Source organism: Adiantum capillus-veneris, chromosome 8 (genome assembly GCF_014529385.1).
Source record: "Adiantum capillus-veneris isolate H3 chromosome 8, ASM1452938v2, whole genome shotgun sequence".
Lineage (NCBI taxonomy): Eukaryota > Viridiplantae > Streptophyta > Polypodiopsida > Polypodiales > Pteridaceae > Adiantum > Adiantum capillus-veneris.
Genome location: NC_140938.1, coordinates 67,540,000 through 67,557,950, shown reverse-complemented (window position 1 = coordinate 67,557,950; position 17,951 = coordinate 67,540,000). Strand labels below are relative to the sequence as shown.

Here is a 17,951-nt window from a genome sequence, read left to right as displayed (position 1 = left end):
ATCTGACCGTGCGGCGAGGATCTGCTGCGGGAAGGTGAGATCTGCAAGGTTCGGGACTTCTACTACGGGATCTAACTGCTGAAAACTGAAAACGCTGGTCTATCTTGAGGTTCTGTCGCGATGAATCTGCAAAACGCTAGATGGTTATGCTGATGCAAAAACGCTAGGCTGAACTCTGTCTCTGATGCAAAAATGCTATGGATCTGATGCTTCTGTTAATGCCGGGGCTGATCTGCAATGCAAAACGCCAGGGCTGGTTCTGCCATGCAAAAACGCTAGGCTTGGTTCTGTTGTTCTGCTACTGCTGGGCTGATCTGCTGTGCAAAAACGCAAGGGCTGAGTTGATGCAAAAACGCTATGCTTACAGATGGTTGAAAACGTTAGGGTTGTTGCTGGGGGGGGGGGGGGGAGTCTTGCTGAGAAGATGCCTGTTGAACACTGTGTTCCTGCTGCCTCTTCTGCCCAAAAGTGCTAGCGCTAGGTTTACTTATCTACTTGCTTGCTAAAATTACCCTACCCAATTCCCAACAAAAGTCACTTAAAAATAATAAGGGAAAATTGGCTAAAATAGGGAACATAGCTCTATGCACTGTAAAAATGCTCCTGATGTGTTCTTATGGAAATCTCATGATCATGTTGTATGCAACCAGAGGATATGCATCTACTAGTGTTTGGGCATGCATGGTCTACGAACAGACTCACAAAAGTGCCAGAACACTACCTAATCTAACTGAACTGAACCCATGTCATGAAGTAGCTTGTCCACGTACACAGGGTTAGATGTGCACGTGACAGCGCTCCCTCCATGCTGCTGAAAATGCAGGTCAGCCCCAAAAACGCAGCTGCTGGCTGAAAACGCAGATGCTCCTGCCAAAAATGCAGGTGTTGGCTGCCCAAAACCCAGGTGGAAGGAGGCAATTCCAACAATGAAAATCCCTCTTGCTACTAGCGCTCATGGGGGAGGGTAGAGATCTGGTGTACTCCAGCAAAAACGCAAGGGGAAGGATGGGGTCTTCGCGATGGATATCCTCCGACTGATGTCACTCCCCCTCTTGGTGTAAAAACGATGGCAGATTTGCAGAAACGCTGGCTGATCTGATCCCTTGGGAGGAGAACCTCATGCGGCAAGGTGACACACCCAAACCATGAAGAGCCTAAGCATTGATATCACGTGAGAGCGCGCGTGTGCGGAAGCGTGAGAGACAGAGAGAGAGAGTAGACACAAATGCTAGATGTGGGAAGAGGGGGCGATCAGCCCCCCTTACTACCAGAGCATAAGACCTGTCGATACAAATGCTAGATACAATCTATAATAGGCCCCCCTGCCCCCATATATATGAGTGCCCAAGGGAGTCCATACTCGGCAGGCGGTCGCCCCAAATCTAGGCCGTCGGACAAAGGTACAACCTAGACTATGGGTGGCCAGCCCGGAGACACTAGTTGTACAAGGAAGTGCACTAGACCTGTCTGAAGCAGCAGAGGGGTGTAAATCTAACACTTACAAGGGATGCCCCAAAAGCAATCAATTCAAAATCAGTCAATTCCAAAAGCATCTGCTCCCAAAAGCTGCCAGCGTGAATCGCAGACATTTGTACAGCCTACCACATGGCACAGCCAGCGCAAAACGCAGAATTTCCCTACAGCCTACCACGTCAGCTAGTCAAAGCAAATTACAGCAATCTAAAACGTCAGCAACTCCACACGATTTGGGCCTTCTCTCTTTTCATTTATTTATGTGTCCCCTGGGCCCCATCGGACAGGACACCATAAGTTGGGAACAACTTATAAAATAGTATTTTATCCATCTGGTCCATAGTCATAGGGGACACCATTTTTGGGTTTCCCGTCGCCACTTGCCGTCCCGCCCTCTTTTTTACACTAAAAATCCATTTGAGCCCCGTCCCTCATCCCCACTCCTCAGGACACGTCCCTTGTGACTATGATTTGGTCATGTCACGCCATCATTTTGTGACATACCCCCCTCTTGAAAGAATTGTAATCGCCCTTGATTACGCCTGCAAAATCAGACACAAGCCACAAACTAGTTCAATAGACACTGACTCTAAGTATCGGTGCACTAGACGACACAAATCTGGCACTTGCACAAAGACGACAGTCACTGAACATCCGCATCACATTCAAATCAAATCGGATAAAGTCCATCGAGATCTCAAAACATGCTCTCTGGGTAACGTGTTTAGCAATCGCATCTAGCACACCAAATCTCACTGTTGTCAGATTGACTAATTCTTATTGCTATCATGTCCATCTCATATGGAATCTCAAGACCGAAATGCTGCAATCATTTCATCTTTCAAACATGCACTCAGACACGATTTAGATGAGAGAGCACACGTAAATCAGATTCATTTCGGGAATTCCCATGTCGAAGTACTTCTTTCATAAAGTCATATAGCACAATACTATCAGCTCATCAGTATCCCTGAAATCCAAAGGAAAATCAGTGACTTTATTCCGTCTAGGTAACCTGTAACAAAGGAGCAGAGTGACTCCCCTCTTGTGCATTCCCATCTACACCACATTCCACATTCAACCCTGTTGGTCTACGAAATCTCTCGGAATAGTCAAAGTTAGACCGAAACCTCAAGGTAAAGTTCCAAAATTTGAGGAACATCTGCTAGGTCCTCCTCTGCTAGGTCGCTAGGTCCTCCTTTGCTAGGTCCTCCTCCATCCACTTCACATCCAAATGCCGGATAGTTCTTGACTAAGAACCGTCGTTCACTTTTACCATTCTCTTTTCTTTCTTGGTGAGCCAGTATCTGTTTCTGAACGAGAATCTCCTCGCTCTCTACCACTTCAGGTTGCTCCTCAGGCTCCCTGTCAATTGACATCTCACCCTTGGAAAGGCTTCAATAGACTCACATGAAAAACATTCTAAATCTTCCAAGTATCTGGTAACTTAGTCTGAAGGATACATCATTTATCTTCTCTTCAATCTGGAAAGGGCCATAGTACCGCATTCTTAGCTTTGGGAAAAGCGGCTCCTTTCTCTTTCTTTTCCTCAGGCGTGCCTTCTCAAATCGTAAGAGCACCCAATCATCTTCCTTCAATTGCAAGTCGTGTCGATGTTTATTAGCTGCCTTCTTATGCCATGCTTGAGACTTTTCAATAGCTTTGCGAACCTTCGCAAAAGCATTGATCTACCAGTTGATTCCCTTTGCCTTTCTTTCCTTGTGCCCTGGGACGTGTGGGTAGCTTCGCTAGCTTCCCCTGTCCATTGGCACGTCAGTCAATCATCAAAACCCTGAGACACACTATCATCTGATCCCCTTTCTCCGGAATCCTCTAATGAACTTGCATCTAGTTCTTTTAGTTCATAAGAACCTTCGGAAGTGCAACCATTTGATTTTTTTCCACAATCCTTTGATGAGCTGTCATCCGGTTTCCCTTATTCATTCTTTTCAATCTAGCGGACTCTTGCCTTGTTGAGGTGGATACTATCCTTTCCGTAAGATAAGTCAATGAGCCGGCATGCATTTCGAGTCATTGCTTAGCATGTCCCATAAGTCTCTGAATAAGTCAGACTTCCGGTTTAGACAATAGTCTCAAATCTCTTTTGGCAAACCACAGCAAAACCGCTCAATCTGATCTCTCTGTTAAATAAGTATCCCAAAACCTCTTGCAGTAGTCATCCACTGTATCTTTCTTAGTCATTCTAAATTACCTCAAATAGCGCCTTCCCCGTCGAAGAATGAACTGTGTTGTTGTCCGCAAACTCCACCAAGGGCAGATACTTTTTCCACTGAGTCGTCTGATCCAAAATATAAGACTTCAACAAACCCAAAACCACTGAATTGGCTACCTCAAATTGCCCATCTGTCTGCGGGTGGAACGAGGACGAGAACTGCAACCGTGTGCCAATATTCTCCCAGATTGCCCTCCAAAACAAACTAGTAAACGGGGGATCTCTGTCCGAAACAATGCACTCAAGCATGCCATGTAAGCGGAAGATCTGTGAGACAAACAATTTTGCCAAATGATCGGGCTTAATTGTCTTCTTTACTGGAATGAAGTGGGTCTGTTTATTGAATCTGTCAATGACTGTCCAAATGCCATCATGCCCACTTTGAGTCTTGGGAAGATCAAAAAAAAAATCATTATTCAGGGCAATGCTTTCCCAGGACGGGAGGGTATGGGTCAAGGCTGTAGGAATCCTGGTGCCTTCTGTTTGTCAAACTTGACCTTTTGGCATACTAAACAACTACGAACATACTCTTCAACATCCTTTTTGAGCCTTGGTCAATAAAAGTAATGCTCAACTCCCTTCAAGGTGGTATCCATGCCGCGGTAGCCTGAAGAGGTGGAGGAGCACTCTGTCAAAACCTTTTCCCTCAAAGCTTGTGTAACACACATCGTTTTCCGCATCAAATAGCCGTCCCATATGGAATAGCCTCCAACTAGCTCCCTACTCTCTATCCGGTGAAAGATATCTGCAAAATCAAGATCGACATACAAACAATGCTCACACATCCAAAGTCTGAAAAGCTCAAAATAGGAACGTAACCCAAATGAGACAGAACTTTCATCTCACTCGGACTCAAATGGCCTAACCACCATGCCACAAAAAGCATCATGATAGTACCACAGCTCCAACCCAAGAAGCTAATGCAAGGCCTTACTTTCAAGGCTTCAGCAACAGTAGCCCATGAGACACAAAAAACACTAGGCTCGCTGTTCTACTGCATATGTAGTGAAAAGTATTGAAATGAGGTACAATATATGGAGATGCCACAGTTATTTGTACATCATAGAAAAGAAAAATTGTTGCTTAATTTCAAAACTCTGTCTGCTTAGTCCAATTATAAGTTACCCCGATTGCATAGGGAGCTACTTGCAAGGTGTCCAAAAATTATCTTAATTACTGACTGCAACTTTTCCATTGTGGCGAATCCCCCATCTCTAAGAAGCAAGTGATACTTCTACAAGAAGAAATGGTCCGATGACTCATTTCTACATCTCCCATGTTCACACGCTTTGATGCTCCGGCATATGAAAAATATATTACAAGCATCTAATCAGAGGCTTGAAGCATCTTGATGAACAGAGATTGTGTATGACTAGGCATTTCCAGAAGAGAAAAAGAAAAAAATTAACCTGAGCCATCGCATTGCAGGGCCTCACAAGCAGAGCAACCTTCAACAACAGCATCAACAGCCGAGAATCCGAGCTGCAAGGCATCCCACGCAGCCCGGACAGCATCTGTAAAAGCCCAAGTGGACACCACAATGGGAGTACCTGCACAACCCTGGCCACGGAGAAGCTCTAGGCATGTCTATCATAAGACACATGCCGGTAAGAAACTAAAAGCGGACCTGAAATGCTGACAAGAGGAGCATCACCAGGCTGATGAGTCGCCATTTGAGAGGCATCTCTGTCTTACTGCAGGCAGACAGTCATAAGACGGATGGGCATGCCTTCTGCATCTGCTGCCGCTGAGTGGTACACAGATGACCGGCCGTCCTGCAGGCCACTCCCCTTGCCGAACGGACCCCGTTCTCAATATGCATCCAAACATTAATCATTAATTGACATCATTTATATTACTCAAAAAAACATGCATATTAATCATTAATTAATATCATTTATAATACTCAAAAGCATGCATCCACAAATAGTACGATTTTGAAAAAACCCAGAATGAACGGAATCATTCAAAGATACTCTCTCTTTCTCTCCTCTATCCACGTGCATTTCCCTCTTTGCATGATGTGCGCCTGTCATGTTGTCACTTTGCCCGATGTTCTCTCTCTCTCTCTCTCTCTCTCTCTCTCGCGGAAGGCGGAGCTGCTGTTGGGGGCTCTTCCAAGCATGCGCAGAGGCGATATGTATGTTGCAGGTGCACGAGAAGAAGGCAAAAAAAAGTGGGTTGCATGCTAGGAATGCTAGTCATGCCGACCATCTTGAGGGAAGAAGAAAGGGCCTAGGCACAAAGCAAGTTGGCGCTGCCATCTCTCTCTCTCTCTCTCTCTCTCTCTCTCTCCCCCCGTGAGGGGCAGTTGCTCTGTCAATGAGTAGTATGTACCTACGACTTAAAACTAGTCTTGCTTGGTGAGCATTGCTATATGTAGAACATAACAGAACATACCCAGACTGACATCAAAGTATCTATGAGAAAAGAAAAGAAGTGTGTATCTATTGATATATAGATATGATGATCGAGATTGAGTATGTAGTAATAATAAGAACTACTCAAAAAAAAAAACATGTAGTAATATGTCCAAGTCGGAGGATAATGTTTGTGTCAAGCTACATAAAACCAATGTGAATAGTTAATCATTTTATGTTCCAATGAAGCGTCACAGAGTAAAAATGCTAATTATACAGTGCACGTCATGCAAAAGTGCCATACAAAAGTATGGTGGAGAGTTGGCACTATGGTCTCTCCAAAAATTATAAGAAACGGAAGCCGTGCCCTGCCCCGTAGCATTTATGTGTTGCGCCAAGCAAACACATAGACATGGAAATTGACTGCAAATAACGGACCTTGCAATGTTGTCGAGTTGAAGTCGTGCTTGTGCAATCAAAACGTCCACTATTGTGAATATATGTGTCAAGCAAAAACGCCTGCAAGAGCTTGGATGGCCATCTGGTCACCCATTCCACCTTTCTCTTCATTGCCTCTAATTTTGCATGGCAAAACTGGTGAAAGTCCTCATCGATCTTCATTAATTGGTCTCTGTTGTAGTTCTCCAAAGCTTGCAACACATAGCGGGCTCTCCAAGCCATGCAGTGAATCACGCTTGGGAAACCTCTCCCATAGCTTTGTGTGTCAAAGTGATATTTTCTTATCGAGCTTGTTGTTATCTCATGCTTGTGAGGTGTGGGGGAGAATCAGTAGATGCTCTTCGGAGGCTACTGATCAAGTCAAAATATGTTATGCTTTTAACTGCAAGCTTGGGGAGAGATTGAAACGATAGTTGCGGGTGGCCAAATAAGGAGAAATTTGTATAGATACCAACTTCAGGATTTCAACATCATCGTACGTCTCAACTAGTGATGGAGTATGAGTGGTGAATATCGTTTATAGCAGCGCTGAGAAAGCGTTCTGAAAATCGTTTATAGAAACACTGAAAAGCTGAATCCACAGCCACGTAAGGAAAAGCTTCTTGTTCTTCGGGACAAGGTTCTGATCAAGTCTGCCATATCAAAAGATCTTCAACGTCCATCCTCCATTGTTATAGAAGGGCATAACATTTTTTTTCGACAGTCCTTGACTAGCAATGTGATCGTGAAATCTTTTTCCCATCTTAGCGTTTTCCAAATTGCCAATTAACTAGTCACTTGCATCTTTCCATGCGCTTTCTGTCCTGATGGCAGAAGGAGAACCAAAGATCAGCAAAATGAGCTTGAGCATTCGAGCAAAAAAGCGGTAGCATCAGGTGCACACTGGGTGAAAGTAATAGGAGAGTTCGTCCAAAAACCAAAAGCCAAGTGGCTTGAAATTATACGTCGGTGCCTCATCAAATGTCATTGTCATCCTTTCAACAGACAACACAACTAATCCTCCTCCAAGCCATCTTTAGTATTCAAGAACCAGAGGTTGCCATCCTGCATTGCAGAGAGAACACGGTGATAAAAGATGCCAGAGAACCTGTTGGAGCGTTCTGCATCGGCTCTGTGCTGAAACCCTCGATCCTTAGTCTTCTTGAAGGCACCGAACGCAGCCTGGGAAGTACCAGCAGAGCCAGAGGTGATCGTGGACTTGAGCTTTGGGGCCGCCGGGGCCGGCACTGCCTCTCCTTTCTCCATCGTTGTGTCCTCATCCAGGAGATCGTCTTCCACATCTGGCTCGAAATCCAGAGTGTCTATATCTTGCATTGCCATTCCACACAGCTAAGGACGATCGGCAGGCAGCAGCTAAGGATGGTCGGCACAGATGCTTGCTGTAGACGTTGACAAATAAGCTCGTCGACACTGTCGCCCTGGTCAGCTACTATAGATGATGCTGGTTGATGCCCTGCTATAGACGGCACCCTGCTGCTACTGTAGGAGAAGTTGTTGTTGCTGCGAACCTGCTTTTATTACTTGGAAGCTTTTCAAGACGGGTTTTTTTTAAAACAACTCTTCAGGGCGTTCTTTTTTAAATTTGACCCATCTGCCACGTGGTGGCTTCTGCTACGGGATAGAGGAAAAAGAGCCTTTGGCTCACCAAGTAAAAAGTAGAAATTAAATGGAATCCGTGAAGATACGATGCTTTGCAGTGAATTTGGCCTCCCCCTTCAAACACACTCCCTATAAAAAGGCCATCTACACTTCTCTCTCTCTCTCTCTCTCTCTCTCTCTCTCTCTCTCTCTCTCTCTCTCTCTCTCTCTCTCTCTCTCTCTCTCTCTCTCTCTCTCTCTCTCTCTCTCTCTCTCTCTCTCTATGTGTGAGTGTGCGCGCGCGAGGCCTCAGAAGGCGCCCTCTCTCTCTCTGTCTGCGAGGGCAAGGTTGTGGGAAGGAGAGCTCACGGGCAGGGTTGTGGAGAGCAGAGGAGGGCGGAGAGAGGGGAAAGGGGGGGAATCTTCCCACTAATGAATTTGTTTTTAACCCTACCAGTATGTACCAGTGAGTACTGGCTCTTGTCACGTTTTATTTAGTGGAATCTTCCCTTGCCCTTACTCTTGCGTTTCTCCAAAATGCAGTTTCAATGTTCAAACGCAGGCATACAAATGATTGACTCAATGGCACCTCGCTTAACCACTCAAATTGGCCTTGTTCGTTGCTCGCAAGTGAGTGTTATTTGCAAAAAAAAACAACCCTTGTCTACTATAATGGGAATGGGATTTTTTCAAAAATCAGAGGCACATACTTCCTACTACTGGCAAGACTTAAAAGAAAATCCAATACATGGGAATATTCCGCCTTCCCTCGCTCCCCCCCCCACCCCCGCCTCCCCTCCCTTTCTTGCCCCTGCCTTGCACAGACAAAGAGAAACACGTGACCATCATCCCCTCTCTCTCTGCACCCCTTCTCGTCCTGCCCCTACCTCACGCCCATGGACACAGAAGCACCCTATGAGGCTGCAGCAGTACCTTACGTCGTACTGCCCCTGCCTTGCATATATCTAGACAAAGAGGCACCCTATGGGCCGCGGACAAAGCCAACAAACCGATGCCCTGAGGGGTGGGGCCTTGCCTCGTGCAGACCGGAAGGGGGGAGGGGGGGGGGAGAGAGAGAGAGAGAGAGAGAGAGAGAGAGAGAGAGAGAGAGAGAGAGAGAGAGAGAGAGAGAGAGAGAGAGACTCAGCCACCTCAACGAGGTGCTTCGGCGAGAGAGAGAGAGAGAGAGAGAGAGAGAGCTCTATTACCTGCACAAGCATGCGCATGAGAGAGAGAGAGAGAAGAAACGCATGGCATCCACGTGCCTTGCCTCCCCCCTTCTCACTCCTCCTATTCCCACCCTTCCCTTTAATTACCTTTTGCTTTCCCTTGTGAGCTATTGAGCCCATTTTCCGATTTAAAATGATTGGGTACCCCCTACTTCTTACTACATCCATGTATGAACGACCTTTCCAAAAATCATTGAGACATACTTACTCTATATCAAACTCTCTAAAAATACCAAGGTCTATGCTTCCATTCCAGAAAAAAAAAAGCATTGGGAGCTCAGATCGTGACATGACCTATTCCCCTAAAATAACAATCTTTTGAAAATGTTCCCTTGGAATAATGGGGTTGCTGGCGGTGGGGGTCGTTGTGTAGTGTTGAGTGGATTGTAAAAGAGAGAGAGAGAGAGAGAGAGAGAGAGAGAGAGACACACACACACAGTCTCGGCACTCATTTGCTTCCCACTTATGCGCCCTCATTTTGTGTATGACGCCTATAGAGAGGGTGCAATGTTGAAAACTTGCTAGCGACATTAAGAATCCAAGCCCATTGGTCAAGGTGATTGAAGGTGAGCTCCAGAAGTTGAATCAAACTACCAATATGCACATGCATACTAAGGTAATGGACGCCCATAAGCTTGCCATCACCTCTAACTTCAAAACATTGCCGTCAAGGACAGTCTCCCATCAAAATTCGGTCTCTTTGTGCAGTGCGGTGCAATGTGCACACACACACAGAGCATTCTTTTGTTCTTTATGCATGTCATGTAGGAAGAACATGAGTCTATTATGGAGGTGATGAAGAGACGATAAGCATGCCTTGTGAGAAGGTTTGCATGGGGTGATGAAGTTTGAGCCCTTAGGCTGGAGTAACATGAAATGTGAGCATTCCCTCTTCCACTTAGCTACGTTCCTTGCCCTTTTTATGCTTCGTAAACACTATCTCCTTTGTCACAACATTTTGAAGGCCACTATGTTGTATTTCTTGTAGTAGTACTACCCTGACAAGCATTTTCAGTCTTTTACACATTTAAACAACACCCTCTTGGCATGGAGTAGCAGATTGTCATACATTTGTGTATCTCTCGGGCATTTTTTGATATTCCTTCGAATGAAAACTCTCTTTGTCTTCTTCTTGTGCTCTTTCACGTCTATTGTTATGGCTCCCACCGACATTAAATACCCCTGTTCTTCTCTCTCATGCCTTGGACCTAGCGTTTGTAGCCCGCAACGCATTGCTCGATAATGCAATCATTTAATTATTGTTATAATACAGGTCATTTGTTCATACAAGGTCGTTTCATCGTCTCTCTCTCTCTCTCTCTCTCTCTCTCTCTCTCTCTCTCTCACACACACACACACACACACACACACACAACGGGTAGATGGACCTTTCACTCCGGTGTAGCCTCGCCATTGACCTTCCTTCCTTCGCCATAGCCTTGACTTCGCCATTTTCGCCTTGCGGCGGCCCCTTAATTTCAGTAGAGAGAGAGATGGCTTCGGCTCTCGGCTTGGCTCCCAACATCAGCAAGCCCATCCTGTAACATTTAATGGCCTAGTAACTTGTGTGTAGCGGAAAATAGCATGAACATAGTGAGCATTTCATTAGAATAGATTCCTAATGAGATTAACAAGAGTGCTTGGGTGGAGAAAGCAACAAAAAGCATAACACCTAGTTAGATAGCATGAATGATACTTCAAAAGAGAGAGAAATTAAGCAATTGACAACAGTTGAGGACCGGATTTGCATGGAGCCGGTCCCCCCTCCAAAAGGCTTTGTATTATGGTTTCTCCCATCAAAAGAGACATTTTACAATACAATTTCTTGTGTTCCTTCAATACTAGCTAGTGCAATGAAGATGGAAACTTCATGCACTATGCAAAACACTTATCAAACACAACATCAATTCCCTCACGGTCTGAGACCCAAAACCTTACACACCTTCGAAGATGGTGAGAGCTAGCGGGGTATGAGAGTAGATTGAGAGGAAGAAGGAGTATTCTTACGAGAAAGATGTACATCTCCTCACATAATCACTCATATTAGCATAGCTTAGCTTAATAATTAGCATGGTAGAGGAAATGAGCATGCATTGAAGCTTGGCTCTTGGTTGGATTTGCATCACAAAGCCAATAATTGTTGGTGTAGGCCTCCCTTCTCACAAGCTTGGAGTAGGTGATAAGCTTTCCATTAAAGCTTGAGAAGGAGAGAGAGAGAGAGAGAGAGAGAGAGAGAGAGAGAGAGAGAGAGAGTCTTATTTACTTCACGCATGAGCTAGTGTGAGTGTGTAGGTGATAATGCCTTTGAAAAATCAGCCCCCTCTCTCTCTTGGTCGACCCCTCTTGCTATTTGCTCTTGCTAGCATCCTATTGGACCTCCCTGGGATTAGCCAATGGTAATTAAGCAGCATAAGTGATAGCCTTCTGACATGTGTCCCCCTTTCGCCTTTTGTGAGAGCTTTAGGTAATTATCTAGTTCAACTAAACTCTCATTAACTCTCATTGGACCCCTTTGCCTCCTAGCCAATAGGAATCAGGTAAGCCATTGGGCTACTGAATGCTCATTGGTCCCCTTGGGAGACTGTCCAATAGTCTTTTAGAGAGCTTAATTCTTATTGGTTCTTTTATTAAGTGTTTTTAAATTAATTAAACTAGATTTAATCTAGCCTAATTCTCATTGGTCCACCTCCAAGGCCATCCCCAATAGGAATTGGCTACACCTTGTGGGCATCTGGGCTAGGGAGCTGACATGTGTCCCTCATTCCCTTTGTGTAAAGGGAGCTTGTGTGTGTGAGAGAGAGTTTCTCTCTCATCCCCTACTTGCAAGGCTCGCCCCTCCTATGTAGGGATTGCTAAAGACTTTTGGGACACACACAAAGCACCCAATTCCCCCCACTTGACCTTTGGACACAACCTTTGAATTTTGGAACCTTAGCATTTTGGAAGTCTTAATGGGCTGAACCTTAGGGTCTTTTAAGCCCATTGTTGCACATGGCTCTTTTACAGATGGCCCCCCCTTTGGATCCCTATTTTCCCTCCTTTGGATCCCTATTGTGGTCGGTCTGCTAGCTTAACCAATATTCTAGCTTTTTCTCCCTGGCACTTCCCCATATTAAATGATCAGTTTAACATGAGAAAATCATTTAGGAGAATTAGATATTGATTATTATGACACATCCTCAACCTCCTTTGCATTGACGACCCCACACAAAGTGTTCTTCTCTCCTCTTCCCCTTCCTGCACCGCACATGCACGCATTGTGCACTCACAACTAGTGGAACGACCTCTCAGCAGAAGAGTAAAGGGAAAGTGCTCCTTATTATTTATTGTTTATATATGTACAAGCAATAAGGATAAAATGTGGGAGGACGGATCAAGTGTCTAGCCAGGGGTAACCAGCCAGGGGTAAGGCACACCACCTTTACTCTTTCTACACCTCACTCACACACACATTGTGCAGTCACACAATGTCATCATTGCCAATTTATGCACAAAAAGTGGTCTATTCACAAGTTCAACAAAAGTGTTTAATGTCTCTTAGATTGCATTGACTATAGTGTATTCCCAATATGTAGGGCCCAACCTTTTTGTAAGGTCCCCAACCTAGAGAATGGGGTGACTTGATAGTTGACCTTCCTTTATTCTTAAGTTCCATTGACGACACCTTACTCCAATTCAGAGAAGCAAGGATAGAGAGATAGACATGAGGGAGGCCTCTATCCTTCATGGCTGCAGATATAAGGGTCCTACACCACCCTTACGACACAAGCTAGGTCAATAACCCAAAGGTAATGATGAGAGATAGATCCTGTTTCACTGAATTAAACTCTCAACATATTTAGGATCTATAAAGAATATTTTTTCTCCACGTTTAAGAGGCACAACCGCCATCCATAAAATCCTAAATATGGTATGATACTTATTCTTAACTAGCAGCTATACTTGTGAAAAATATCGACTAATCGAGTCCATCCATCTATAAACATAGTTCCATTGGATACTAGTCTCCCACTTTCCACACCACACTCACTCATTTCTCTTGGATTTTTATTACTAAATCAAGGTTCCTTCATTAATTCCTAGCATTGTTTCATTCATGCAGCCCTTCAAAAATCACCCAAACAATCCTTTCTCAAATAAAGTCTAATGAAGATAGTCCTATCTTTTAACAAAAATAAATATGCAATATCATAATTACCACTACCCACGACCTTCCTCTGTCTAATCAACATACCCTTTGCAAAGATCTTCTTATTCACTAACCACAAAGCCAGCAATCAAAATGTTCTCTATTCCTCGCTAACCACGAGTTTCATCTGGCAAGAACCTCCCCTATCAGTAACTTCGTTTTCAAGGGATAACATAGTCATCAAACATGTTTTCAAGGGATAACATTGTCATCAAACATGTTTACCTTAGATCAAACAATTCTTTTAGCTTAATTTTGAAAAACACAATATTATCTCTCGTGAGAATAATCACATTCTCGGTTGTTTTTAAAACATCCTAAGCTTCCCGTAATAATAAGGGAAACATATCTATAAACAATGCAAAGATTGACAATTGGACTTACCAAAACAGGAGGAGGTGCACAACAACCTACAATTGATGATGATCGTCATCAACTTCATTCACCAGTGCCATGGGTTGGAGGCTCGTTGGAGCTTCAGGCAGGGCGTTGGAGCTTTGTGTTCTCTTCCTTGGTGGAGCCATCTCTCACGCAATACATAGAAAAGGTGAAAGGGAGTAATACTAGAATCACTCAGAACCACGTGAATGTTAGTTGCAACAAAGAAATAAACTCGTAAACCATTCAAAAAATACATAAGAATATAACTTTAGTGGGCGGTTTATGCATCTATTTAAATAGGAACACTTCCTATTGTGTACACAACCATAATAGGAAGGAAACCATGCTTTACATTGCACTTTCAAGTGATTTTGGGAAAAGGGTATTTTGGGAGGGATAATCAAATCATGGAGGGTAAACAAAATCACACAAAAATAAAGAACATACTACCTAATTACTATTGCATGCCACCATATAGACCCACATACAGGAGCACTTAACTAATTATAGATATTCTTTTATGTGCTTATTTTTCACATGGTTTAGCTTTGGTAGACCAAAAAATCAAGCTTACCCCCATATTCTTTTGAGGATATAGACAATAAAGAGGTTTAACTCAATGGTTAGTCACCTTGCAGCCAAGCACTTTCCATCAAAACAATATTGGGATGGGTGACTACTAGAGAAGTTTTGAGTCTTGGTAAACAGTTATCCCTCGTGCACAGTCAACGACACCAATGAAACCTTCATAGCCTTGTTAGGAAGTATGCCAAGGACTATGCCTTGATCACCGCCCTAGTCGAAGTCAAGGAGGGGGGAGGTGATGGGGTGGCAGTGTCGGAATGGTGTGTTCTCACCGCCATGCATACATTTTGCTACAAATTCCATCACAAGAATCCCATGGTACATCCCAACTAAAAGGGTTCTAACGAAAGCTAAGGTAGAGTGTCCCCATAGTTCAAAATCAGGGGTTCCCACTGAATGTTGAGATACCATGATTTTTCCATTAGCCAATTCTATTGTCATAGGTCTAGCTTGTTTTTTCTTCAAGCTCAACTTTTGTAAGAATTTTGGGGATATAAAGGAATGTGTTATCACTATTACTGTTTTTTTGCATTTTATCAATTTTACTTAAATTTAATTTTCAAAAACCATTCAAAATAAGCAATGTGAACATAAATTCCAATAGGGTGGGGTTCAGGGGAAGACCGCTTGATCGGAGTGACACATTATAAGTAGAGGTTCGAGGATGATGGCAAGTCATTCTTCTCATATTTGGGTGGTGAATACTAGACAAACCCTCTCTTGCCCATGGCATTTCAGAAGTGTAAGATTGGTATCAGAGGAGTATCAGAGTCTACTTCCATTTTAAGGGTAGTTGGGGGTGAGAAGCTGTTCTGGTGGACCTTAGCTCTAAATTTTTTTTTATCTAAAAGGTGTGGATAAATTGGTGAAAGTTTTTGTGGAGATGAGGAGATACGGTATCTCAAGCAACAAGGAAGAAGGAAGGGCATCCATAGCATGAGTGAGCGTAGCCTCGCTAGTGGTTACAAGGGCCCACGCCGATGTGCATGCGGGGCCGTTTGTAGAGACAACCTCAAATCTACTCAAGGACTTCACATTACCCAGTTTTGGGGGTGAGTAAAGGGAGAGAAATAAAGATTTTGTGAGCATGTGTTGTGGAAGCAACCTAGTTGCGTACAACCCAAAGAGGCTAGTTTCCTAGTGGACTGGCAAGGAGTATAAGTGGTGGATGAGTTTGACCACTCGTCTTGCCACTTGGGCAGAGTTCAAAACAATGTTTCAAAAAGAGTTCTTGCCAAGCAACAAGGAAGAGCAAAGTGGGAGTTATGGGACAAGTGCTCAATGTAGAACAAGTCCCTAACTCAGTACATTTTGGACTACAGAGAAGTAGTGCTCAAGTAGAAGGGAATTGATGCATTCTAGACTTTGTGAGGCTTCAACGAGGGCCTCACAAATGATTACCTTGAGTACGTTGAGCCTCTTCAACTAAAGGACTTATCTGAGGGAATCAAGTACGCACAGATATACAATAACATCAAGTGCCATGGTACGTGAGATGGGGGGGAAAGAGAAAAAGGGGTCAAGGTTTTAAAGAAAGGGGTTCCATAGTGAGAAGCAAGGGGAGAGGACTGACCAAGCGGTTAGGGTGATCGTTGGCCCGTGGCCATTTAAAAATAAACGAGAGTCCGAATTGCAAAAAAAAAGAGCTATGTTAAAGTGCAAAAGAAAAATTGTTGCTTAAGTTGCAATGAAGTAGGGCATATGAAAGCTGAATGCCCAAAGCTCAAAGCTAGCACAAGTGCAATGAGCCTAATAGAGATGATAAATCGTCTAGGCAGTTGCACATGGTGCAGATGCTTCCTCTCAGTTAGAGTTTAGGGAGGTGATAGTGTGCCACTGTGACAAGCGCCATATTTGTTTGGTGATACCAGCCATGTGGCAGCCTAGTGTACTACATGACATAGTGCGCATGTATGGCACCATAGGTGGCTGTAGATTCACTATTTTCATAGATAATGGAGCTAGCCATAACTTCTCAAACTACTCGTTGGTTAAGAAGTTAAGGTTGCCCAAGACAACGAGCGATCGAGAGTACAATGTTGGCTTGGCCACTGGTTATGATAAGATGTATGGAATATCGTAGTATTGGGGGTTCCATTAGCCATGAAGGACTACAAGGCCACGTTTGACTTGTAGGTCATGCATTTGGCTAGGGCAGACGTGTACCTAGGTAGGGAGTGGATGTACAGCTGGGCCCTAGTCTAGTGAGGAGCTATTTTCACAACACGCTATAGTTTGAGCATGGTGGTAGGGTCATCACCCTACAGGGTGACCGTAGTGTCCCCTATAGCGCTCTCATCTCTTCCATGGAGCTTCACAAAGCAACTCGCAGAGGCCAACTAGCAGAGGTATACGCTTGTTACCCTCTTTTAAATTATGTTGTTTTAAGTGAAAATAATAAAAGTGTTTTCGTATAATTGAAACTGTAAATAATGCTTGCATAGAGAAACAGAGTAAAAAAGATGGCCGTAAAGGAGACCCATTGTTTGAGAACCCTATTTGGCATGCGACTTTAAAATGAAAAAATCCAAGGCAAAAGATACCCTTAAGAAAAAGTACGTAGATGCTTTAATGAATTCATTAGAGGAGTTCCAAGATGTATTTCCTAGTGATTTACCAGATGGCTTGCCGCCATCTCGAGAAGTAGACCATGACATCAGTGTTATGCCAGGGTCACAACCTATAAGCAAACCTGCTTATAGACTAAGCCACTCTGAAGCATAGAAGGTGGAAAAACGGTTAACATAATATTTGAACAAAGGATTTATTAGGCCTAGTTTTAGTATGTGGGTGTCGCCTATTCTTTTGGTAAAGAAGAAAGATGAATCTAGGCGGATGTGCATCGATTATAGGGCTCTTAATTAGATAAAAATTAAGAACAAATACCTGATTCCACGTATGGATGAGTTGTTTGATCAACTCTTTGAATCAAAGTATTTTTCCAAAATTGACCTGGGATCTGGTTATCATCATGTCAAAATCAGACTAGAAGATGTTGTGAAGACAACATTCATAACCCATTTTAGGCATTTTTAGTTCTTGGTAATTCCATTTGGGCTAACCAATGCTACGACATTCATGACACTGATGGACAACATCTTACATCCATAGAAAAATTCATAGTAGTTTTCCTAGAGGATATACTACTCTATAGTAAATCTCAAAAAGAACACTTAGAACATCTGTACCTAGTGTTCGGATTATTGAGAAAACATAAGTTATTTTCAAAGGAAAGCAAATGTGATTTCTTTGAGACCGGTATTCATTATCTAGGTCACATTATATCCGCAGAAGGAATGTGGGTGGAACCTGAAAAAGTGAAAGCTATTATCAGGTGGCCAGCGCCAAAAAATCTCAAAGACCTACAGATTTTTCTTGGTATGTCAGGGCTTTATTGACAATATGTAACGGAATACGCAAATATTGCAGTCCCATTGACATACCAACTAGGGTCAAAAAGCAAG

At 43.6% G+C, this 17,951-nt stretch overlaps 1 protein-coding gene across 5 annotated transcripts in view; it reads right to left on the bottom strand.

Annotated features, from left to right (window-relative positions):
* LOC147452291 (N-terminal nucleophile aminohydrolases (Ntn hydrolases) superfamily protein) overlaps positions 1-5,980 on the bottom strand; it is a 36,801-nt gene extending 30,821 nt beyond the window's left edge. The window contains exons 1-4 of one of the 5 annotated variants that reach the window (XM_086518051.1): positions 5,640-5,980; positions 5,474-5,516; positions 5,334-5,400; positions 5,116-5,266 (exon numbers count right to left, since the gene is read on the bottom strand). In XM_086518051.1, coding sequence (XP_086374177.1) covers positions 5,116-5,266; positions 5,334-5,400; positions 5,474-5,516; positions 5,640-5,742 — 364 coding nt within the window. In that variant the 5' untranslated portion in view covers positions 5,743-5,980. Of the gene's footprint in view, positions 1-5,115; positions 5,267-5,333; positions 5,562-5,639 lie in introns of those variants that run through there. The other 4 variants (XM_086518048.1, XM_086518050.1, XM_086518047.1 and 1 more) reach the window with 4 other exon arrangements.
* Positions 5,981-17,951: the final 11,971 nt, after the last annotated feature.